The sequence below is a fragment of the Pieris brassicae genome, chromosome 3, assembly GCF_905147105.1.
Source record: "Pieris brassicae chromosome 3, ilPieBrab1.1, whole genome shotgun sequence".
NCBI lineage: Eukaryota > Metazoa > Arthropoda > Insecta > Lepidoptera > Pieridae > Pieris > Pieris brassicae.
The window spans coordinates 1,243,958-1,269,120 of NC_059667.1; the positions used below are offsets into that span (position 1 = coordinate 1,243,958).

General features: G+C 34.7%; 2 protein-coding genes across 2 annotated transcripts in view; one reads left to right on the forward strand and one right to left on the reverse strand.

Moving 5' to 3' along the window:
• LOC123707114 lies at nucleotides 1-17,072 on the reverse strand. The gene is made up of 17 exons (XM_045656912.1): nucleotides 16,876-17,072; nucleotides 16,460-16,606; nucleotides 16,050-16,187; nucleotides 11,459-11,591; nucleotides 9,980-10,106; nucleotides 9,109-9,234; nucleotides 7,447-7,578; nucleotides 6,706-6,840; nucleotides 6,230-6,285; nucleotides 5,799-5,951; nucleotides 3,851-3,990; nucleotides 3,371-3,545; nucleotides 2,894-3,131; nucleotides 2,347-2,449; nucleotides 1,589-1,728; nucleotides 766-943; nucleotides 1-126 (listed from the first exon to the last, which is right to left on the reverse strand). The coding sequence occupies exons 1-17, from the start codon at nucleotides 17,041-17,043 to the stop codon at nucleotides 1-3; spliced, it is 2,415 nt and encodes an 804-aa protein (XP_045512868.1). The 5' UTR covers nucleotides 17,044-17,072.
• A 712-nt stretch (nucleotides 17,073-17,784) lies between these two features.
• The window catches only part of LOC123707696 (long-chain-fatty-acid--CoA ligase 4), a 58,774-nt gene continuing 51,395 nt past the window's right edge, over nucleotides 17,785-25,163 (forward strand). The window contains exon 1 of the mRNA XM_045657975.1: nucleotides 17,785-17,932. The gene's annotated coding sequence lies outside the window, so the exon portion shown is untranslated. The remainder of the gene's footprint in view (nucleotides 17,933-25,163) is intronic.

Below are 25,163 nucleotides of genomic sequence, written 5' to 3' on the forward strand. Positions count from 1 at the left end.
TTAATCGTTTGAAACTCGAATAAGACGTAGTTTGCCATCTTCCAGTAATGCCACACCGGAGTCATTAGTTCCACCACAGTAGTGCGATGAGGAGAACACAGATACTAGGCGTCCATTGAATTGTACCTGTCAATATATATAAAGCTTATGAGCTAAACTTGTTAATTAAGTATTGTTTATTATTAAGAAGAAAAAATATTTTATCACTATATTATTTTTAGAATGATGTGAATATCAAAAGAACTATTTTCGCAGATTTAACATTCGTTTTGATTTCTTTCGTTGGGAAACCAGCCAGTAATCTTTTTATTTTTTTAGAATTTTAGACTTTAAACTCCGAGTAATGTGTGTGTCAATGTGTATTCTTTCCACAGGTCTAATATCAAGTAGGCATAGATATTAGCAATAGCTGCATATGCCTTTGCACTTCCAAGAGTCCCAGTTGAACGGGTAGTGTAAGTCTTCAAAGCCAGCCAATTGAAGAAGCTTTATAGGAACTGGCGCATATGAATACATACCTAAAAACGTTAAAAGAGCAGTTTTTACCGCGCTTCACCACTATGTGGAACCAGCTGTGCACTAAAGTATTTTCGAACCAATACAACTTAGGTTCCTTCAAGAAAAGAGCGTACCAATTCTTAAAAGGCCGGCAATGTACTCGCGATCATCCGGCAGGACATCCATGGGCAGCGGTATCACTTAACAGCAGATCAGCCTCCCACCCGATTGCCTTCAATAAAATACAAGGAGAACTGACTAAGGTACCATAAATCCGTTCTGTTGTAATTCATGAGCTCGCACCACATGGGACAGCTGGTTCGCGAGAAGGAAACGCTCAAGCGCGCTCTGCTCGAACACGTGACCTGTGCCACGTTTATTGTTTACTGCAAAGCCTTCGTTCGCTGTCAGTTCTAGGGCTAGAGATGCTGTTATTTTATTATTTCTGAAAATAAATTATTCTAGCCAGCGCTGGATTTGACGATTTTCAAATCTACAAAAAAACTCAAACAAGTGGAATTGGTCGTGGCATTTTTAAATAGAAATCGTTGAAGGAAACATGAAAATATGTTATAGAAAGAATGTACACGAGTGAAAATGGCATGAGAACTTAAGAAGCCACAGCGCTAATCAGATCCATGCAACTTCCTCACAATCGAGTAGCCCGCAATATCTTAGCACACGGCTCACGAGGTCCTTTGTACCAAAGAGGTCGCATGGGTCCGCCAAGTATCCGCGAACATACAATGTAAATACATAAATATGTAGGAATAAATAAAACAATAATAGCAAATAATAAACACGACGACTCGGCGAAGGTTTCTATGAAGTTTCTGAAAATGTTAACCGAGAAATACAGTTAACTTCAGCAAAAGCAAATGTCTCACCATTTCATATTAGAGTAAATAATCACAGTTTTAACTTTAAAATGTAACGGTCTTGTATTTTCAATATTATAGGCTTATAAAACTAAAGTATTTTTGCACTACTTTAAGTAGTGACAGTAGTGACGTTGACACAAGTTGACAGAAAGAGATCAAACATATATTAAAATAAGGGCATTCAAAAGTACTAGTTTAGCTTAGGTTACCTAATAGGATCATTCCATAGAAGTTCCCAAGCTATCGAGCTCTGCTCTGCCGGACGAGGCAAGGGTACAGGAACTTTATCAATGGCTGATATAAGAGGGCACACCCATGGTGGTGGGATACCACCATGACAGCAAAATACCTGGGTAAAAAATTTAAGAAAAGTTTTTTATACACCATTGTCTGTATCTGATGTGGTTTAGTTTTCAAGCACTTGATCCCAAATTCCTGTTACGAAATATAATTTCAATTTAGAAGAGAATTCAGACAGACAGTCGACAGTCTGCCGAGTGGACTGCACGTGATGAACCGACACCAAAGCGTGGTAAGACGCAAAAGTCGACTGGCAAGGTTATGGCATCAATATTTTGGGATGCGGATGATATAATATTTATCGAGAAATCTTGAAAAGGGAAAAATAATATCGACTTTTACGTAGCGTTTTGAGCGTTTGAAGGAAAAAAATTCGGAATAACGGCTCCATTTGAGGATGAAGAAAATGCTATTTCATCAAAACAATGCACCGTATCACAAATCAATGAAAATTATGGCAAAATTCCATGAATTAGGCTTCGTATTATTTCCGAATTCTTCAGCTTTGGCTCCCAGCGAGCCCACCCCCCTTCTTACTCAAGAGAATGCGACGATAATCGCCGACAATGAAACCTATTTAGAGGCTAAAGACAAATCGTACTATAAAAAGTGGATCTTGAAAATATTACCGTCAAAAGAAAGTTTTATAATAAACGTAAATGAAAACCTTTCCATCTACAACAGCCGCTAGAGGTAACACGTCGAACACTTGATTGATTGCACTCCATATCCGCCCCCCATCAACCTCGCCGTACTTGGTAAGGCACTCTCTGAGGAGTATATGTATTGATTTAGTTATACTTTCGTAACTGTTAATGACTGGCTTTAAGTCGTGACTGATACAAATATATTTGAAGCTTTTTAGTTTAGCTATACCACAAAAATGTGATGATGTAGTCATAAAATAATATAAGAATTGACTATTTTGATATGACTCATAATGTAACTTCTATTTTAATTTCCTTTTAAGACAAATGTGCACACCATTATGTGTGGCAGAATATGCAATCTTTAGATTGTACAACCACAACATATTTATACATATTATATATATCACACTTAGTATATTTTTTATGCTTTAAGAATAAAATATTAGGACTTAAAAAACACTATCCTATCAGTAAATATCATCCTTAGTTTTTGGCTTACGTACTTTTCGAAAAATTTATCTTTAAAAGTTCAGCGCTAAGACAATCTAGAACATAGTCACATACGTATGAAAACTGAACATTTTCTGTATGTCCCGTGCTTCGTGGTTTCCTCTTATGAGATAAACGCCGGTGGGCCGCTGCAACTTAGCTGCGAAGAGATACGCCAGCAACTCCGTACCATATGCCCCTCTATCAACGAAGTCCCCCAGGAAGAGCAAACGGGCTGGGACCATGGAAGGTCCAAGAGGCCAGAGAGCGGATTCCATTGCTAATAGTGCTGGTAGGTTGCCATGCAAGTCTCCTATGAAACGTAGGAAACGTAGTAAAGTATTATATGTTTAACTAATATCTGTCTGTAAAGACTAATATAACTAAAATAAGACTTATGTTAACAATATCTGTAGTTCGACTTAGTAGACTTTCCACTAAGCGAGATCGGTATCCACGTAGAATATATAACGTTAGTAGAATATATAAATATACAAAAATAAATTACATTGGTATATTTACTAATCTTGTATTACATATATATATACATACCTATAGCATAAACTGGTGAGCTTAATTTGAGTAATCTTGGTTCGAAAGCGCAAATAGGTCGAACAGCTTCCGCCAGTTTGAGCAGCGTGCTGCCGAGAGAGGCTTCTTCATTAGGGTTTAACCAAGACCATGCTTCCTTGTTGATAATTATTGAACCACCGCCGGATGTCCGGCGCTATACATAAGGCTTAGAATTGAATTATATACAAACTTTGTGTAAATGAAGCTACTTATTTTAGGTATTTTAGACTTGTAAGTGTGTTTTATAGCGGACGGTGGAAGACTTCCAGCTGATCCTGATGGAATTTTGAATTAATATGGGTTGAAAAACCAGGACCAAATTATATTACATAAATGATTACTAATTAATTAGTAGAAAGTCACCTGTAAAAGGTTTTACGAGAGAGAAAAGAGATGGTTTTCATGGACTCCATAGGTCAGATACGCGGCCAGATGGGCTATGAATAAGCTGGTCCTTACATGAGCAGGTTTATCAACATGAAGAGCGAAGTAATGTACAGAGGCAAGTGCCTCAACAGGCATCGCTGCTGCTCCAAGGAGGTCCATCGACGCCAATGAGTTTGATATCAAACGTGTTGTGGAACTGCTTACTACGTCTTCTGTAAATAAGAACTTCTAATACGGAAATCATGACGTTGTTGTAACTGAATTGTGATTGGTTTGCTTTAAGGCCTATCCCAGCTCGAAGTGCTGTCAGTGTTTCGGGGTGGACTGCGGGGCGCAGTGGAGAGCTGGAGCACTGAGGCCCACCAGCCCGTAATAACAATTAGTTATGTAAAACATTACACTAATGTAATTTTTTTTTAAATGGATTACTTGGCTTGCGATACAATATATCGTGTAAATTTCAAAATCAATTCAAACATAACCAAAGTGTAAAACAATTGCTATGGTTTTTTTTCCAAGCGAAGTTATTTAAATCGTGCATCGATCTTTCAAAAGGTAAAATCTCATAGGTAGTTCATTGATCCCTTTACTAAAAAAACCAGTCGGACGGGAATCAATAAAATCTGTGAAGGCGATTTGGACTGCCCCATCAGAGTTAAATTTTTTCCCTCGCAAGAAGTTGTCCAAATTTCGAAAAAAGATGGTAATCTGTTGGAGCAAGGTCCGGGGAGTACGGAGGATGTCTTAGACATTCCAATTGAAGCTCTTCTAATTTGGTAGCCGTCTGTTGTGCAGTGTGTCGTCTAGCGTTGTCGTGAAGTAGCAGTGGCGTGGAGCGATTGACCAGTCTAGGTTGTTTAGCCGCTAGCTTTTCTATCATGGTTTGCAATTGCTGACAATAGACATCAGCCGTAATAGTCTGGCCAGATTTGAGAAATCTGCAATGAACAATACCGGCACTAGTCCACCAAACGCTTACAAGTAACTTTTTTGGGGTTAATTTTCGCTTGGCTGGCTGGCCGGGATCCAACCATTGCGCTGAGCGCTTCCGATTATCGTAAAGAATCCATTTTTCATCACAGGTCATGATTCGGTTTAAAATACCATCATTATTGTGCCGGTTCAGTAATGTAGCGCAGCAGTCGACGCGCGTTTGCCGGTTTGCTTCAGTCAATTCGTGAGGTACCCACCTTTCAAGCCTTTTAATCTTCCCAATTTGCTTCAAGTGAATTAAAACAGTTTTATCACTAACACCGCAGCCTGCAGCTAACTCGGACGAAAATGAGTGAGGCAAACAGAAGAAAACATCAAATGAATGACGGTCATCGAAGCACAAATACATAGCTTTGAAATTCCTAACCAAAGAGGAGGTATTTGAGGTCAAAGTGGCCAGTACGACAAAACGCCAATTTCATATGTAAGGACCTAATATAAGAAATGTCCAATAGTGTTCAATAACTACTTACAGTTAACTTAAGAAACTTATTTGATAGGTTTTTGGAATAAATTACTAGGAAATTGTTAGCGAACCATAATAAATTTTTAAAACCTTATGAAAGCTGAAATTGAGATTCCAAACAATTTTAATAAAGCTTTCATGTGGGGAATGTGTCCCACGTTGGGAAACACTTTTCTAGATACTTTTTAAAAAACCTTGTATATATATAACTCATAATACACCCCAATTTATATCCGCTAAAGAAATTTTATTTTAATCGAGTTAGAAGTATTTTAATACATCCGTCATATGAAAAATGAATTTTTGCAGTTTCGTATCCATGGTTGAAAAATGATATAAAACTCTCTATAAACCAATAAAAACTATGTTCTATGCTACAAAGAAAGCGGTAGTAACTAATAAATATAATTTAACAGATTCAAACGATCTGGCCGAGAGTGTCCATGGAAGACGGTATCATGTAACATCAGGTTTGATCCCTGTTCTAAAAAAAAATCGAAAAGCTGGAGTAAATAATGTAATACATGTTGACTTATATTTTAGTGTAGGTACTGAGTTTACCATCAAAACTCGTTAAAGCCAGCATTTCAGGTACTTGTTTCCTTTGCAGTTTAACGACACAAGAAGCTAGGATATAGTCTCCCCGATGCTGTGATGCTGCGCAGCTAACTTTACCATGGGATCCTGACGATTGTATTTCTGGCATACTTGGTGCTAAAAAATGTTTACGTTTAATTATTTATTAGAAGTAGAAAATGAGATATGGAATAGCACACACTTGGGTACTATGCCCAACATATATAGTATTACGACGTCACTCTGGTACATAGGGCCGATCACCTACATGCATTTTAAAACATAATCATGTAACGACACAGGTGTTAAAGAACATTGTTCGCGGTTTTTTGAAAACAGATAACTCTTTAAATGAGAATATTGTAGGTGTAGCTACAGTTCTCAGTTCTCCTAGGCCATGATTTTGAAAAGTGTACCTTGGTAGGTTATTAACTTAGATGTGGTCGCCGCTTTCATTTCTTGGTCACGTTCGCTGTAAGGTTTAGTTTATTATATTTTAAAATACTTTAATTTGGTGAACTAGTTGGTTTTAGCGTGTGACTCCGATCCCGGACTCCCGATCCTCTGTGCCAATTTTTTCTACGTGCGCATTGAACAGTTCAGTGAAGGAAAACATAGTGAGGGAACCGGCTTACCTTAGAACCCAAAAAGTTGACGTTGTGTCAGCCACAGAAGGTTGATCTACTTGCTTATTACAAAAGAAATGATCACTATACAGAAATCTGAGGCCCAGAATGGTTGAAAGCGCGCGCCACTTTGCGCGTACCGCCTAAATATATTTAATGAATTTCTTTCTCTATACTATTTATGGTATATAATCTATAGTTTATTATATATATTATCAAATAATGAAACGAACAAATATATACGTTTCAATTCGTTCAAAACTTACTGAAGATCCAACAAATAACCGGCAATGCTCTTGGGTGAGCGTAACAAGGAGCTGGTGCCGCGAAAAAACAGCTCTCCAGCAGCACGAAGGAAATCTGCCATCAGTAGTTGACAGTTCGGCTGGAGGCCTAACTGTCTAAAAGCATATGTCCGAACGTCATGCATATATGCTGTTATAGAAGATGGAAACTTTGGTAATATTTAAGGTTTAAATAAGTTTATTCTCATTAAAAACGTACATGAGAATTTATTTTTCTTAAAAACATAAAAGGTTAAATATTTCACCTCACTGCGCGTCGTACGCTGTAATTGCATTATAGTCTATATAGAAGTCAACGGCTCCACTTCTAACATCCCGTATCTCAGTAAGCTGTTTTAAAGACTCGCTCCGAAATAGGTGATATTTTTGAGTAGGTATATATGTATATGATGATTAGTATTAGGCCGGCTTTGTGTGTTAATTCATGTTTTCCTTATGTTAATGTTTGAACCTGTTTGTATATATTAGGTGTGTATTCCATTGGCTACATCTTTAGTACACCTAATTGTTTTGTGTTATACATGATTTAGCTGATGGATTACGAAATAAATAAATGGGTACATGTTTTTGTATGTAACGATTAAACTGGTGAAACTGTATATCTAAAATATATAAACAAATTTGTCCAGCTGTGTTCGGACCAGGCCTAATAGGTTTTCAAACCCATGATACACGATGAGGAATCTGGTATCTTTTTGTTACCTAAGGCAGACGTCAGCCTCCCTAGCGACACTGAGTGGATCAACAGGTAACTCTCTTGTTGCGCGTGCGGCTCCCACCAACTCTTTAAACTCTTGGTACTCCAGTTTTTGATCTCGATTTGCATCGAAATATCTTGAAAACAGATTTTAAAGCTTAAATTATTGCATTACGAAAAAGGTCGTTTAAGAAAATCACTTTTTCTTTATTTTTACTTAAAGGGGGCAAACGGGCAGGAGCTCATCAGATATTTAATGATGCCGGCCTTTTAAGAATTGGTACGCTCTTTTCTTGAAGGAACCTAATTCCAATTGGTTTGGAAATAAAAACACATGAAACGGGTTTAATATTATACATCGAGAGTAAGTGTCGAGTCGATGCCAACAGTTCGAATGAACATAAGTATTATTGTAAATTTACAACTGAATATATATATATACCTACATAAATAATAAAAAACTAAAAATAGAAAATTAACACAAATTTTAAAAGTGTGGTCCCCGTGGCAGTGTAGCTGGGAGCATTTCCTTGCTGTATTGTGATTTGTGATACTTTATTCCTTGGATGAGAAAAGCACCAGCTTTGGAGTCACTGGTACTATTGCATGGACCATACTTTTAATTTAATATTAGTTTTCTATTTATCCCTATTTATTATTATTACTATATATGTTAATAATACTGTAACTATTGTATAATTGTATTATAAATAAAACACAGTATTTCTTACTTTATCTAATCTAGCATAAAGGTTTATCATAGTCCATCCACAAACCGGAATTAACCAGGACATAAAATATTGTTACGAAGACGGGTCGACTGCAATGTTTCTAGATTTTTCTACTAGTTAGAGAACTTTTCAGCAGGCTGTAATATGATTTCTGACCGTTTCAGGAGAAGGTCAATCACATATTAGAAAATTGTAATTTCCATAATGTTACCCTAGTTTTCAGGAAGCTGAAACCTTTTTTCAGTCGGTTTCAGAACATTTGTAGTAGAGTGGTGCAGTTTTCAGGGGACCCGTTTTCAGGCGTTTTCAGGCCTAGGTATACCCCTTTGGTGAAGGAATATTCTAGACCAAACTTTCTAGGTGTGAGACAAGGACGAAATGATACGAGAGAGAGAGAGAAGATCAGACCTTTCTCGAAACTAGACTGAGCACTCTAGAACGCCGTACGACAAGGACGGAGCAACGTGCGAAAGAGACAAAGAGTGCGGACGTTCTAGAATTGTACAATCGCTACTCAGTAGCAAGCCCGCCTAGAAAGTTCTCGAATATTGTTTAGAATTATTCCCAGGGATATATAAGCGAGCCGAAACGCGACTAGTCGCCTTTAGTTTTGAATGCGATTACACGAGAGGAACACCGAAGCGATAAAGTGCGAATAAAGTGAATACAAGTGATAAAGTACTGTGTGTCGTGTGCATAAGTGAAGTAATTAGTGACTGTGTTTTTGTGATATAAGTGCATCTCTGCAATTAATTCGTGCCCATAAATTCCTCATTGATTTACCAAAAAAATAAATCCTTGAATAAATCTACGGCATTTTCTATCCGATCCCCTAGCTCGTAACAATATTTAAAAAAATACAAACCTGATTTTTTCTGTGATTCAAGATTGAATACTAGTCACAATGTTACTATTAGTTATGTGTTAGAGAACAACCTGAAAATATATCGACATCGCAGTTCAGCTGGTACGCCCAGGTGCTGCGTCATAGGCTCCAATGCAGCGCACCATAACATCACGTCAAGGAACGATAGGCCACCTCGGCATGAAATATCTGCGGCTCTAGAAATGACTATTTAACTAATATAGAACCATGAAAATATTACTATATTACTCAAATACTCAAATACTATCCAGGACTCCTACCTACTACAACTTAACATCTCCCAGTGACCCACTTCAATAACCACTAAATTTCTATTAAAACCCCCTAAAGTTTTTGTTGTACACTCGGTTTGAGGTTATTTCAAATATGCATCAAAATACATTCATAGTGTAAAACTTCGATTTTGAAGTATTATATCTTTTTGGTTTTTCGGTTATAGCCACGCTTTGAGTTGATATTTGGTTTAGTATGTTGCAGACTAAGTATAAGTTGTAAAGGATCGTGGGTTTTTAAGAAAAAAAAAACATTATCTATATAAAGTACAGATACCGGCAAACTTCTTGAGCATTAAACAAGGGAGTAGAGGAAAGTTTGCGCATCGCACACATACGAGCAAAAAAGTGTCTAACTATTTTATTTAACTGTAGAATACTTTTTACGTAGATAACTTTTAAAAATAGCTGGTTTTAATTTTTGTAGATTGTTAGTGTAACGCCATAAAAAAATCGTATTTCATTCAAATTTGCTGACAGTTCTTAAATCATGGGCGTAGAACGCACAAGAACTGGCAATCCTATACTTTTAACCACCAACTCACCAATACCCAAAATCTTTGCTACCTGTAACCATTACACCATACTCCTCATCCTTTAATTATAATCATTAAATAATAAAAACAATGAGCTTATTAACTGTGATTACCTAAATAAATTGGCACACTGTGTTTTCTGCCATCCAAGATCGGACATGAACTGCGTGAATGTATTGGGACTCATATAGAGAGCAGGATACACCAGGAGAATGAATTCGTTGTATAGACGAATTTGATCTAAAAATACAAATAATTAAAAGCGATACGATAAAACATCAATCAAAGTTTTTATTAATCTACCAAAAAACATTAAAAATCTTTTGGATTTTTTTTCTATTAAAGATTATTGCGTGAAACATTATAATTGATATTAATTTAATAACGCAATAATATACTTTGATGATGTGATGATGGAGTGATAAAATAATATAAGAATTGACCATATGGTCAATATCAATATGACTCATAATGTAACTTCTTTTTAAAATTCCGCCGTGAACGCCGTTATGTGTGGCAGAATATTCGAACTTTATATTGGACCACCATAACAATCATAAATTATTATTATAGCAAAATATTGGTTTATGTGGCAATTCGGTAGATGTGATGTCATTGCTCAGAAAAAAAATATTAGTGCTAGTATAAGGGTTTGACTCTTGTAAGTTTTTGACGTGACAACATCTTATAATTCGATGGAGCCGGCTGAAGCACGAAAAAACATGACGCATGCGGCGTTATGATTTCCATTTACCTACTTCTCTATATCCATACAAAATATCTATCAAACAAATAAAATTAAAATTTTCCTTTGAAACCATTCCATCAATATTTTCTTATGACGTTGTCAGGTTCAACTATCGTCAGTAAACCGACTTTACCGATTTAAGGCCTCGGTACTTTGACAATGCCAAGTTAATGTATAACAGAAGCAGTTATGACTGTAAAAAGCACCATAATGTAAGACATTTAAACAAACTTGCCTGTTTCTAAAGTGGGTTCCAACACGGCCCTGTATGCAAGTCGCACCACTATGTATTAAAAAAAAATATTACGTCATCAAACTAATTACTCACCTCAGGGGAAGTGATTAAATTTTTAATGGAAAGGTGTCTTGACTATACATTTTGACAACAATTATAATTAACTATTTTTTATTAATATTTGACAATTATTATTATATGACATCATGTTTATTATTGTGACATTTGCATGCCTATTAAAAAAAATTAGAATGCTGATCGCACACAACACCAGCTTCTCGCACTCTGTTTGCTTCGAAGCATTTTTGACAAGTTGGATTCGCGTTTTTTGCTTTTTGTACGTTTACAAAACATTATTATTTTTGCATGAGAAGATGATGTCTACTGAATTAAATCGCGAATTCATTTTCGGGCTGTTTGGATGCTGGAACGGATGAATGGCATTTCAATTAATCTCAATTGGGAAAAGAAATTTGCAATACGAACTAGGTTACGAAACGAATTAAACTCGTATGTCGAGTTGCCACTGCATTTGTAAATGGCTGTTTGAGACTGATATACACAGGCGTAGCAAATGCCTACTTGTAATTGAGTGATTACACAAAATACCTTCTTTATTGTAATTCGCAGCTTGCAGTAACTGACAGTGGGGTGAAGATAATGACACAGAGCCCCCAGCTACGTCGACACCGATCAGAACATTGTCCTCACAAATCTCAACAATCATACCCGGCTCAAAATCCTGGAGACAGTTAAGGAATTTATTGTAATAGACTTAGGGAAAGAGTCTAGACCGGCTCAGGATTACCCTGTAACTGTAACTCCTTACGGAGAGGGTTTATGAGACTTGTGTTAGTGCCGTGAGCCAGTACTAATATGCTCAAACCACCACACATGCATTGAGCACATATATTGATATTGCGGTAAAGATAAAAGCCATCAAAAACATAATTTGTAAAAATAGTCTCGCAACGCAGTTCTACCGTAAAAAGTTCGGAGATCGAAATCGGTAAAATTCAGTTCCTACTTAAGCGAAATTCTGTCTTAAGTTACCACGTAATTAGCTAACCTAAAAACATCACACTGACAATAGCAATATTACAAATCAATAAATAAATACAATGGCGTGGCCATACAACAACAACTTTTTTGCTCGAGTTGGAGAGCGCACTGCCGTCTCGATTCAGTTAATGACTAACTAAATTCACAAGTGTCCATTATTTACTATGATAGACTTTATTTCGTTTATATCGAAATTGCTATAATGGCAAATAAAATAAGGTTAAAATAAATAAATAACTCTATTTTATTGTGAATGTGTTATTTTATTTAATGAATTACTTAATGAAAAGTGCTAAAACAGAGTTAAAGCAAAGGACATATCAGACTCTACAGTGTTACTTGACACTTTTATTATATAATAGCAAATAAATTAATAATAATATATATGTCGCAGTAAATTATTTAAATCAGAGAGTTAAATAAATAGAGATTAATTCATTGTCTAGAGAGACAGTTAATAAAGATCGATATTCAATCAAGTATCGCTAGCATTTTGATTTAAATAAAGCAGCGTCGAAAACATTTAACTATATGTCTGACCGAAAGTTGATTAACAATGTAAAGCAAGACTCCGCCATGATTATTTCATTTGTATGTATTTATTTTTATGTATTGTTATTTCAGTGTGATCGTGAAGAACTGAGGGGTTGGAAATTCCGTGTTTTGCTTTACTGTAAATAGTTAGGTTAGGTTACTCTTATCGCCTAGGAACGTTTAGGAAACTCAAACATTCCGTTCACTCACTTGTCTGACGGAACTTTAGCGACTTGATTGAATATCGATTTTTAATTAACTGTCTAGAGATTCAATTAACTCTCTGATTTAACTACTTTACTGCGACATATATTCAGATTTGTCTTAGTGAAGGCGATTTTTCAAATTAAGAAAGATCCTTGAAGCTATCTATAAATATTGAGACCCATTTGAAATAATAGGTTAGGTTAGAGTTTCTTCGACTTTTTAAAGAAAATTAACAACATTTTTTAATTTAGTTTATTTACATTTAACTAAAATATGTTGCTACCATTTTGTTCGTAATTTTTTGCGAATCTTGTAGGTAGGGACGATCCCATATTCCCTATAGAAATTTTGGGGCTTCTGAACAAAATACCGCGACAATTAGTTTTGGCAGTCTGAAGGTGCAAGGTCAGGACTATACGGCGGATGCATTATCACCTCCCAGCCAACCTCTCTTAATTTTTGCTTAGTGGCTAAAGATGTTAGTAGGTCGTGATGCTGTCCACGTATACTTGTCTATGATGCTCTGCATTTTAACTTGTATTATGTTCTTTAATTTTAATGTGGTGTGGTGTGGTGGCGGTGTCATTATAAAATATATATTTTCTCATATAAAAGTAAACAATGTTTTCAAGTATCATTTACGTTTTATCTAGTGGCAAATGGAAGAAGCATGTTTAAAATAGTATGTAAATAAGATTTTTTTTAAAATGACCTCGAAAGCATAGAGTATCGTAAGCATAGAACCCTTGACAAACCAAATTACGATACCTGGTGCTTACAAACACAGGCAATTCTCATAAGATACAATGGCTACGCCATTAAAGCAACTGGTATTGAAGAAAATGTGTCCACAAGGAGATGTGGAGAGACCATCTCAGTAATTTTATGGATGTAGTAGGTAAATTAGAAGACATGGATGTCAAAAATCATCCAGAGTTGTTAAGCATAATGATGTTGTACAGTTTCCTAACGGCAATTAAGATTATAACATAAAAATAGTAGAATAATATGAAGCAAGAAGGCAAACCGAAAAAAATAATGCACAGACTTCAGAGGCATTCTACACCAAAGACAGAAAAATGTATAATTTTGAAAGGGCATTCTACAGAAGTTTGTTAGTCAAAGAACAGACCCAATATAACATCTGTTTAACAACAGGAACGTCAAACTGTAAAAGCAATTAATGGTGTCTTGACAGTGGCTGTACGTCACATATGAAAGAAGCAGTGGGAAGTTTACTGTGCCTCTACCAGAACCAGACCAGATATCTCACAAGTGGTCAACCTAGTTAGCAGGAAGGTTGAAAACCCCACCAGTCAAGACGTCATAAAATTCAAGAAAATATTCAAATATTTAATGGGAACCAAAGAGAAATGCATTTTGTCCAAACAAAACAAACTGATAGAACCTATCGATGGGTACAGCGACTCGGTTTATGTTGGAGACCCATAGACGCAAATAAGCACTTCCGGCTTCGTGCCAATATCATGGGAAATATAAAAAAATTAAAAAATATTTCGTGGGAACCAAAGAGAAAACATTTTGTTCAAACGAACAAACCGATAGAGAAAATTGATGCTTAAAGCGACTCGGATTATGCTGGAGACCCATTGACGCGAAGAAGCATTTCTGGCTTCGTACCAATATCATGGGCATCCAAGCATGCAAGCATGAAGCCGAGTACATAGCCGCAGCATACTGTTGCAAAGAGGCATTGTATCTCATTCTCTATTACAAGAAATAAAAATAAATTTGCATGTTGATAATCAAAGTTCAATTTTAATTCAAAATTCAACTTGTGAGGTCCGGATCCTTCAACAAAATAATCCTTCAAAAATTGTATAATACATTAAAAAATCGTGCATGTATTAATAAATATTAGCTACTGTCCCACAGAAATTCAGTTAGCTGACGTAAAGACAAAACCATTGTCAAACGTAAAGCTTGAAAGACACTGAGCAAGATTAATGCATGTATAGAAACGTGTCTCGGCAACATCAGGAGAAGGTGTTGGAAGGTCGTGATACGTATACGTCTATGATGCACTGCATTTAATTTTCCATGTGTCATTATCAAATATATTTTCTCATATACAAGTAAACGTAATGTTTCCAATTATTAGTTACGTTTTAATTAATTGCTATAGCCGCTAGTCCACCCTATCAAAAGATGGTGTGACGTCTAGCTTTATCAATCTTTAATTCAACTTCTAGCTTTATCAATCTTTAATTCAACTTCTTGCTTTAGTCTCATCAGTTGTTCGCAGTAGAGTTCAGAATCGTTGGTCTTGCCTGATTGTAACAGCTCATAATGAATAATGCCCTTACAATCCCACGACACAAAGCATCACCTTGTTGCGTTAATCCGGGTTTCGCCATCTGTGAAGCCTGACCGGCGTTTGACCACGACCTTTTTCGCACGTTCTTGTCGTAGGTGATCCGCTTTTCATCACCAGTCATCAGATTGTACAAAAATGGTTCGGTTTAATTACGTCGTAATAAAGAATCACAAATGAGTACACATGAGGTTCATTAGGTTTCTTTCAGTGTGCTCGCGAGGTATCCAAAAATCGAGCTTTTTTGTGTATTCAGTTTTTTTCTTCGGCTACGTCGTAACTACTGATATGCCAATATTGCTCCACTTTTTTCATTTTATCCGTAACAGGCCGACCAGAGCGACATGCATCTTTGACAAATGTAGATCAAAAATTCCGGATTGAAAACGCTTTAACCAAATTTGTGGTACTCTCACAGACACTGCACTAGGACCATATACATCGCAATTCTTTTTCGCGGTTTACGTTCCACTTTTACCTTTTTTGTAGTTAAATTTTAAAATGTATCGAATTTCTTCATTAAATTCACTCATCTTGACAATATGAAAAATAAACAAAAATCACACATTTTCCTAATTTGAATTTATCTTCTGTAAAATTTAAACTTTTAATGATATAAAAACCAGCCAGATACAAATAGTATAGACAAAGAGATTTTATTACAAGTACATAAATACATACTATAATGCGAAAGACTTTTTGCCCAACCTAATAGTTAGTTTTACACAGTAACCCTGATAAAGCCCGCATCATGGATATATAAATCATGGATGACCAAAACGACTATTGTTTCCTGGATATATACTTTTCAATATAGGGCAGCATCTACGCACATATATAGGTTTTCGTTGTTTATATTCCAATCATTCAAAAATACAATTTTTAACTTGGCTTGGTATTCAGAATTCAATACTTTTAGATTATTATTTGACTGATTATTTTATTCAGTCTTGTTGATACAAGACTGAATAAAAAAGTACGCTCAAAGCTAAAAATACACCTTTTCGTATCAGTCCCTTTAGAATCAGTCTTAAATAAACAATTATAATCCCGTATTCATACCAATATATCTGCGTCCTTATGTACATCTCCCAACGCCATTTGAGCGAAAACGGCGACTTCTGGACTCCGGAGGTTTGCGTGCGCTCGTAGGCGATCTAACTCCACTATAGTGAACCATTGAAGCCGATTTCGAACACCCTAAAATCATTTAAAATATACATTTGACGAAAACGAAACTAAATCAGTAATCCAACCTAATTACTTGTCTTTATTCCATACTGGGTAAACGCTTTTGTTAGAAAGTAACGGTAGACTACTTTAGTTCATTATATTTCTATGAATAAGGCTTACAGCTTGTACTTAAATAACGCCTGTAAAAATACTACAGACATTGCCTTTTTTATCAGGCGTTATATTCTTGAGAATTCTTATAAAATAAAATCGCTACAACTTATTAAAAAAATACTTACAGCTCTTCGTTTGACCCGTTTTTTAACATCAGGCTTTATGGATACTTTATAAACGGCATGGTAAACACAGGTGTTGGGATGATTTGGGAGCCAAATCTTGTATACGCGCAATGGTTGACATTCGGCAGACGAATCCATACCGAATAACTAGTACAGACAACGTAATACAATTTTACTCTAAAAAGTTGTCCACATGGTTTTATTGTTTTAGGATGTCTTTGAAATGGGCATCCTATAATGCGTGCTTTATTTTATACCCCGAAAATATTCCTAAGACATTTTACAAATGAATGTGAACAGACAATCTTGACTATTTTCCAATAATAATATTTGTATAAAATTACGTATACCTCCAGACTCGGTTGGTACAAATGTTGTCATAGTATAGAAGATTTGAGTACAATAAGCTTAATTACCTCAAAATTCAATTTATGTGCGGACATTTTCCAACAGTTCTTCTCGGTCCTACTTGATGGAATCCAGAATTCTCCATTAGATTCTTTAGTCAATAGATATGCCTTTTCTGCAGGGCAATAAACTAATAAGGACACAACATCACAAATATCAATGTAATTTTTGAACATTTTATAAATAACAATTTTAAATATATTAATAAGGTTTTGACTCGTTTATGAAGCTATCAAAATAAAAACAGAATAATCTAGCACAGGCACAGTAGTCTACTATCTATTAAAGATTTAAATGAAAATTTCATGAAGATTGTACTAACGTATCGTGTCAAATTAAAATTGGACCAGAATAATAACGTACCTACTTATTCGTTTATTGTATTAACCTTACAAATAATCAAAAATAAAAATTCTACATTATGTGTAATATGTAACGCACACGGGGTATAAAATGCTTGTTAATAAGCTAAGTTATTTGATATTACTGTTTGAAACTAAAGAAGCCTATATCAATAGCCCGTCAAAGTTTGAAACTGTTATAGGTATAATATAAGAGGTAGTAGGTACAAGCAGCTGTGACGTCGAGATCACGCCACCTTTTTCACGGTCTAGCTTTCATCTGATTGGTTAAGAATCTCATCCCAAAGCAAGTTGTACAGCGAGTTAGATTCGAGGCCAAATACGATTATAATCGAAAACACGATAGTTACCTACCAATCGAACACCTATAATAACATTAAATGCGATTTAGTTTATCAATTGTAATAAATAAATAATCAAATTTAGAAAGCAATTAACCTGAAAATACTTTGTTAAAGTTATATTGAAAAATGTTTTACACTTCGAACAATCGTGGAAAGAAACATCGAGTAAGTTAAATCGAAATTGACAGACTGACATCGTAAGACAGCTCGATTCACTTCACTAGTTTTTCGGGTTGGTTGATTTTGCAGTCAACGTAAAAACAGAGAGTGCCAGTGTTTACTTCTAGTTTATTTAAAAATTCAGTGATAATTTACAAGTGTTATTTTCTCAGTGAATACCAAAACCTCAGAGCCGATTTGTAAGTATTGATTTAATTAACTGCTGCTTTAATTTTCAATAGAAAACACTAATAGAAGTGTCGCATTTTCTAACCTATGTTGCATGCAAAATTATGATTAATTTTTACTATCTTCTAGCGAAAATAAAAGTTCACGATATATAATACGTCATACACTTTTTTATATATTAAATGTTGCTAAAATCTAATTAGAAATTGTATATAACCACGTCGTTCTTAATCCACCCACATTTTAATTTTATAAACGGTACATTTACAATTTTAACATTTTTTAAATTTACTCTTTATCTGAAACTTAAAATAGTTGATATCTTGTGGATTACCTTACAAAATGATTGCCAATTTAGACAGATAAGCCTATGATAAGGCACATTAATATTGAACATAATTATTGTAAATATTTTCTAATGAAAACGTAATATTCATGTTATATTATTGTTGTTTCTTTTTAGATTAATTTTATAGCTTACTAACTGCTGCACCTCTCTAAGTGAGCATTTACCCCTTTATTTATTAAAAAAAAACATAAACATCAAATTATTTGATCTTTAGTTTTTACCTGTAGTTGTTATTCAGACAGTAGAACCAACTACATTTCTAAAATAATTACAATTTCTAAGTCTTTGTTTTAAACTATAATGGTTTATATTTTTATGGATAACAACCATAAAATTTTTCATATGAAAAACAATTCATTCTTTTATATATATAATCTTCAACTTTATAAACATAATAGTTGTACATTATAAGCACATCTATAATTTTAACTTAAAATAATTATAAGCTTATGAGAAATTTATTTTATATCATTTGTGTCCTAATGTCAACACAAAACTGATTAATAAAAGGAGTTAGTTTGTGTTATGGTGTAATTAATGGCCTTTATTATAAATGTAATTTAAGACATGTACACAATTTCAAGAAATAAAATTTACACTTATAATCATGAAAATAATGTAATTAAATAATACATAATTTTTATTTAAGTGTACTACCAGTTCTTCTAGTGTGTAGATCACAAGAATAGTGGCAGTAAAATGTCCGCAGCTCCTTTTATTGGCCATGTTCACTTATTACATGCTGCTTGTAAGATGGTACCACCATATTATGCACCACATGACGTCTTAAGACTATCATTCATAACAATTGAAATAGAAGCGTTAACTAACTTCATAGTGAAAACAACAGTGAGATATATAAAATTGTATGTATAGTCTTTTTTTTCTTAGTGTATCTTAGATTATGTTGTTGGCTACATTTGTGTTGGCCTAGCTCAGACATCCAATAAATTGTAAGGGTAAACATAGGGTATCTCTTAAATACCGAAATCACACTAACAATATTAAAAAATTATTTTTACACAAATACTATATTTATACATCATAATAATCATACTATCAATTGATACAAGTAAAATGAATATTTAAAACAATATATAAATTAAACAGCATTAATGAATAGTTACTTTTCCTTGTTCGAATGAAGCGAGACTTATCCAAATGCAACAGAATACTGTAATTTTTAATAGTTTTGGTTTGTATGCACTGTTTGTTGACCTTGCTATGCGACCTTGAGGTGAATCATCTAATTTGAGGGCAGGGTTCAGAATCCACATAATGTGTGTGTCATAACACTCAAACACATGCTATTGATTCCTATTTGATTCTAGTGTCTCTGATTTTGGTATTGAATAAAATCGTGACAGTTTTAAAATCATAGAATAATTATGTATTTAAATTTTTAGTATTTTTGTTTAGTATGTCTGCATACTTCTCAATCAATGTGTGGTCTCTGGATGTAGATCCAGTTAGTAGTAACATTGACTGTGGACAATTAAAGAGTTTCTTTAGACTAACTTATACAGTTTTACATAAACTCTAATTTATAATTAATATTGTCTAAATTTTGGCAACCGGGACTGTTTATTAGCAACTCTATTTTATAATGTTTTTGTGTACAAAAAACATATTTTTAAATGTATTAGTATAAGTAATTTTTATAAAACTTTATAACAAACAGAAATGCTGAAAGGCTGTTTAAGAAATAAATTTAGGGCTAATTTATTTGTAGACAGTTTTTCCCTTTGGACATTTCCGAATCAAAAATCCATTAACAATTGTCATATAAGTTTTATTTAATTTTATCCATCTTCAACAAAACCGAATTAGGAAGTTATTGATACATGTAAATTAAATAAAATTGATTAAACTACCTTTATATCTGACTTGTTAAAGCTATAATGTTAAGAGTCATGAGTAGGAATGTTTAATCCACTGATTAGGCAAGTACAAAATATTCATGTACCCTTTCATAGACTAATCAATCTATTACGCATTAGGAACATGTGTTATCTCAAAAACAACACAATTGGTTGTCTCATGCGACCAAAGTCCACAGGGGACAGACATCACGCGATGTTTTTGTCCTACTTATTATATCTCTGCTATGATATAACAAATTTAATGCCGTCGTAGTCTAGAATGTATTGCAGGATTTCCCCACAGGGGGGCAAATTAATTATAAAGGGGGCTCTTCGAAAATTTATTAAAATTACTAGGGATTTCAATTTAAGTTTTTTCTAAACCCTTTATCAATAATTATATATGTTATACACAAACATGGTTGGGAGACCCTAGTGGGTTTAGGTAGCAAAAAAAACGTTAATGAATTTATTTCTGAAGAACATAGTATGTTGTCTACACCTATATTAACTGTAAATAACTAATTGTATGTCTTAATTAGAAAATGTTATATACAAATGGATGAATGATGCAAGTCATTCATCCAGATCGAACGAATGATATAAGCCCTAAGCCCCTAAGACACGTAGACACATTTCTGGGTTTAATTTGTATTTTACATGAAACTGCGTTTGTTAACTATAATTACATATGTTACCATATACTATATAAACGTTTGGTGATGCAAACTCCTAAATCCGCTTCAAATGTCAGTTCAACACCCTAAAGTTCTCGTTGTAAACTCAGTTTGAGAGGTAATTTCAAATATGCATTAAAAATACTTTCGAGTAGTATAAAATTTATTACGATCGTGGTGTTTTTATTTGATTAAGTTTTTTGGTTGGGTTCGGGGCTTAATATAAATTGTGTAGAATCGTGTGGTTTTTTAAAGAAAACAAATTGAATCTCTTAAAAACAGCTTGATTTCCCGTAAAATTGGGCCAAGTTGGCGGGCTGTGAAACTTTCTAGAAATCTCTGATAAACAAATGAATTGCTATATGTGCAAGAACCGTCTAAAATGTATAAACACCTGCAAATGTTGCGACATTTTGAATACGAGCAAAATCCCTTTTTCATTGTCAGCATAAATTATGCAGCGATATCGTGACCGTGAGTTACCAATACGTCTTTTGTTAAAGTTGTCATTTTAATTTGCTCCTATGTTTGTGTCGGTAGTGAATTTCTCCGAGTCTTTGTTATTCACTAGTGACTAAGAATTGTAACTTTAATTTATATCTGTTTAATATTACGTTTTTGAATTATTTTTATATAATAGGAGGCAGACCGAGAGAAGATCACTCATCTGATGTTAAGCGACACTCGTTTTGTCAAAGGCTCGCAATTGCATTGCCGGACTTTTAAGATTTGGTACGCTCATTTCTTAAAGGACATCCTAACTGCCTTAAAAAGCGCATCCCTTAGCTTTAACAAGTGTTGACCACTGTATGATGTCTGTAAATTGACAGATATACACAGATAAATATGACATTTCCAGCGTAATTAGCGCTCGCTTCTTCTAATTATCGTGAATCAATACGTAACCTATCAGCCTGCTAACGGCATATCCGTAAACAGCTATCTCCGGGCAAAGAACACAACCGCGTTTATCAGCCCTGTTACGATAAACTATCAGGGACCTTCGGAGATAGTGGGACTGAAGTTCATGTCTCGCAAGTGCTGTTTACAGAGTTGGGAAAGATTCGTCTTCTAAGTTTTATATTTTGACATACGGGAGAAAGTTTTTTGGAGTTTTTTTATGACTGCCGTAGCCGGGCATAGTTTACAATTATTTTTTTATAAATATTATGTTCAAATATATTGTCACTACAGTATATCTCGGAGTATGGTGAGCATCTTAGCAAAGTCCACTGTTATCTATCTTTAAGTCTATCTAAAGCAGCCTGCTGTTAATTTGAGTTCGTACTCCCATTGCGTTGTCGATCTCTATTTGGTTTTCCGTCTCTAGGGTACCATTCCGTCAACATTTTGCTCTATTTTCATTGGCTCCGAAGCATATGTCCATCTCCACTTCATTTGGTCTATATATATATATATATTGTTTCCGCTGTGATCCAAAGAGACAAAGACTACCAGTTAAAACGGTGAAATTAGGCTGAATTATTTTGGAAGAAGTACTAAATGGATAGGACGAATATATGCATACCGTATATTCCCATTTTTAATCCTATGCAGTTCGTGATCTATTCTCGTCGGTCGGACTTCGCTCCCGTACATTATCCTATCCGCGCCTGCGTGTGCGCCGCCTTCCGCCCGCCTGCTGCCATCCGTTTCGGGTTACCATACTTTTATTTTATATCTACATATAATTATCATGAAGTTTTATGTTTGGTTTAAATTAGGTCGATATTGTTGCTGTTTATCTTTCTAATCTGTTACATAATACAGTCGCGACACAATTCTAATTTATATATACGTTCAATTATTTAATATTTAAAAATGTATGTTATATTATAAATTTAAGCTCTGCTATTGTAGTTTATTATATTATTGATCGGCTTGATTCTCTCTTTCTACGCAGATCTGCTGCGTCTATGCGTATACTACTTGGTACACCATGGAGAGTGTTCTGAAGTGTTCATTACCGCATGAGCCGTAGTATTAACTCAAAACTTCATCAGCATCACCTTGATGACTGTAAGTCTTCTACGGTCCGCTTCCAGACATTTTGCGAACTAGCGAACTGTATAATCGACTCCCGATGGGGGTCTTCTCGGGGAGATCCCACCCCTACTGTTTAAAAAAGAGCGTACTTACTCCTCCATCAAAGCCCGGCAACGCATACTTGAATGGCCGTCCATGGCCAGCGATGGATGCCCTTTTTGGGTGTCCAGTAGGCTCGTTTGTCCTCCTATGTTAAATAAATTAAAATGTAGGCACTGAGGTTCATTTGTAATTACAGTAATAACGCGGTAGGCCCGCACCGCGTTATAGGAAATCGCGTTGTTTTTTGAACAATTCTAAAACTGGGAATACGAATTTAATAAAGTTGTTTAGTTTCATTTTAAACAACACAATTGAAGCCGTTGCTCGGGTACGCAAAACTAATTATGTACTTGACAAATTATAAATTTCGCACTACAGAAATATAACTTGTGAAATCTCCGCGTTATAGGGGACATATACCGCGTTATATGGGGGTGGTAATCCCGTTATATTGTATGTATTCCCGTATGACAAAATCCAGTATATTTGAGACTTGAGACTAAACTGTATATTCGGACTTAACGCCAAGCCGTTCCTGAATTTCTGAGTTACCCTTATATCTTGGTCACAGTAGCGTCTAAACCAAGTTCTACACTTGGTCACTAGCGGCAAGTTTCCAGTTGTTCACCGTCGTTTGTTTCTTCCATTTTCTTATAATTCAAATCGTCAAGTGAAGGTATGTTTTTATAAACATTTTTTTGGATTTAATTACTACATTTGGAACATAATACTTTAAAAATGAATTAAGTCACAAATCTTAATTATTCCTAAAGTCTTCTCAATGTCTAAGAACGTCGAGGCAGAATACGAAATTCCTCGTATCACCTCGACATCAGTCGTTTCACAGCTGAGTGCTTTTTGAGGCAGCTGCGGACTTGGTATTTTCGAACCAATTCGACATAGGTTCTTTCAAGAAAACAGCGTACCAGTAAAAGGCCGGTGACTCACGAGCGCTCTGGCATTGAGTGTCCTTAGGCGGCGGTGCCACTTAACATCAGGTTACTGGCGGTGTTGCGTCCTATATTTAAAAAATCTCTTAGTGGCTCAGTGGTTCTAACGTATCTATAAGATTGAATAGATTTTTAATTAAGGTATTTATATTATTATTTATGTCTATATATAAAATATAGTGTATGTTTTAAACGTTCATAACGAATAATATTCTTTTGTATTTATAAGCTTTTGGTTAATGTTAATAGCGTCATGATATTTTGTATATTGTGTTCGCAGGTATTTTAAACAAATCATTAAATGTGATAAAAAAAATTGTATACATATAGTAAATAATTGCAAGGGTTGGGAAAAACCGGGCTTTGTTATCAAAAATTAATTTAGATTGTAATACTCAATTCTTCTCTATTATTTATGTCAGAGAGAGTTTATATAGATGAGACTTATATTAAAGATATTTAGTTGAAGGAGTGAAATATACTGATGTCATTCTTATATGTCATTTATAGTACAGTTATAATACAATAAACAATATATAGTACTAAATATATTTTGATAATTCAGTGTACTCTGTACTCTCGAAAACAGGGAAATAATTACGACACATTGCCCGTGTTTAATTAAGGTCAGGCAATAAGTGTTGCACGAGGTCTAAGATATTTATTTTATTACGTAATACGAGAAATTGAGACTCCAAGTAAGGTAATGTGTAAGAAAAGGGCGTATATCAATGGACATTTTCATATGATACAACTGACAATAGTTGAGTTTTTTTTTTTTAATAAACACCGACCCCACCACACCACACGCAACGCAAATGTACATGTCGCAGTAATGTAGTTAATCAGAGAGTTAATTGAATCTCTAGACAGTTAATTAAATGTCGATATTCAATCAAGTCGCCTAGCATTTTGATTTAAATAAAGCAGCGTCGAAAACGTTTAACTATATGTCTGACCGAAAGCCAGCGTGTTGATTAACAATGTGAAACAAGACTTCGCCATGATTATTTCATTTGTTATTGTCATTTCGGTATGATCGTGAAGAACTGAGAGCTTGGAAATTCCGTGTTTTGCTTTATTGTAAATGTTTAGGTTAGGTTAGTCTTGTTGCCTTGCGATTAGGAAACTCGTTAAACGTTTCGTTCACTCACTTGTCTGACGGAACATTAGCAATTTGATTGAATATCGATTTTTAATTAACTGTCTAGAGATGCAATTAACTCTCTGATTAACTACACGTTCTTAAAAACAAAATTTTCATTTACGATTCACATCTGACATCTTACCTACCTGTCCTATGCCTAGCACCTTAG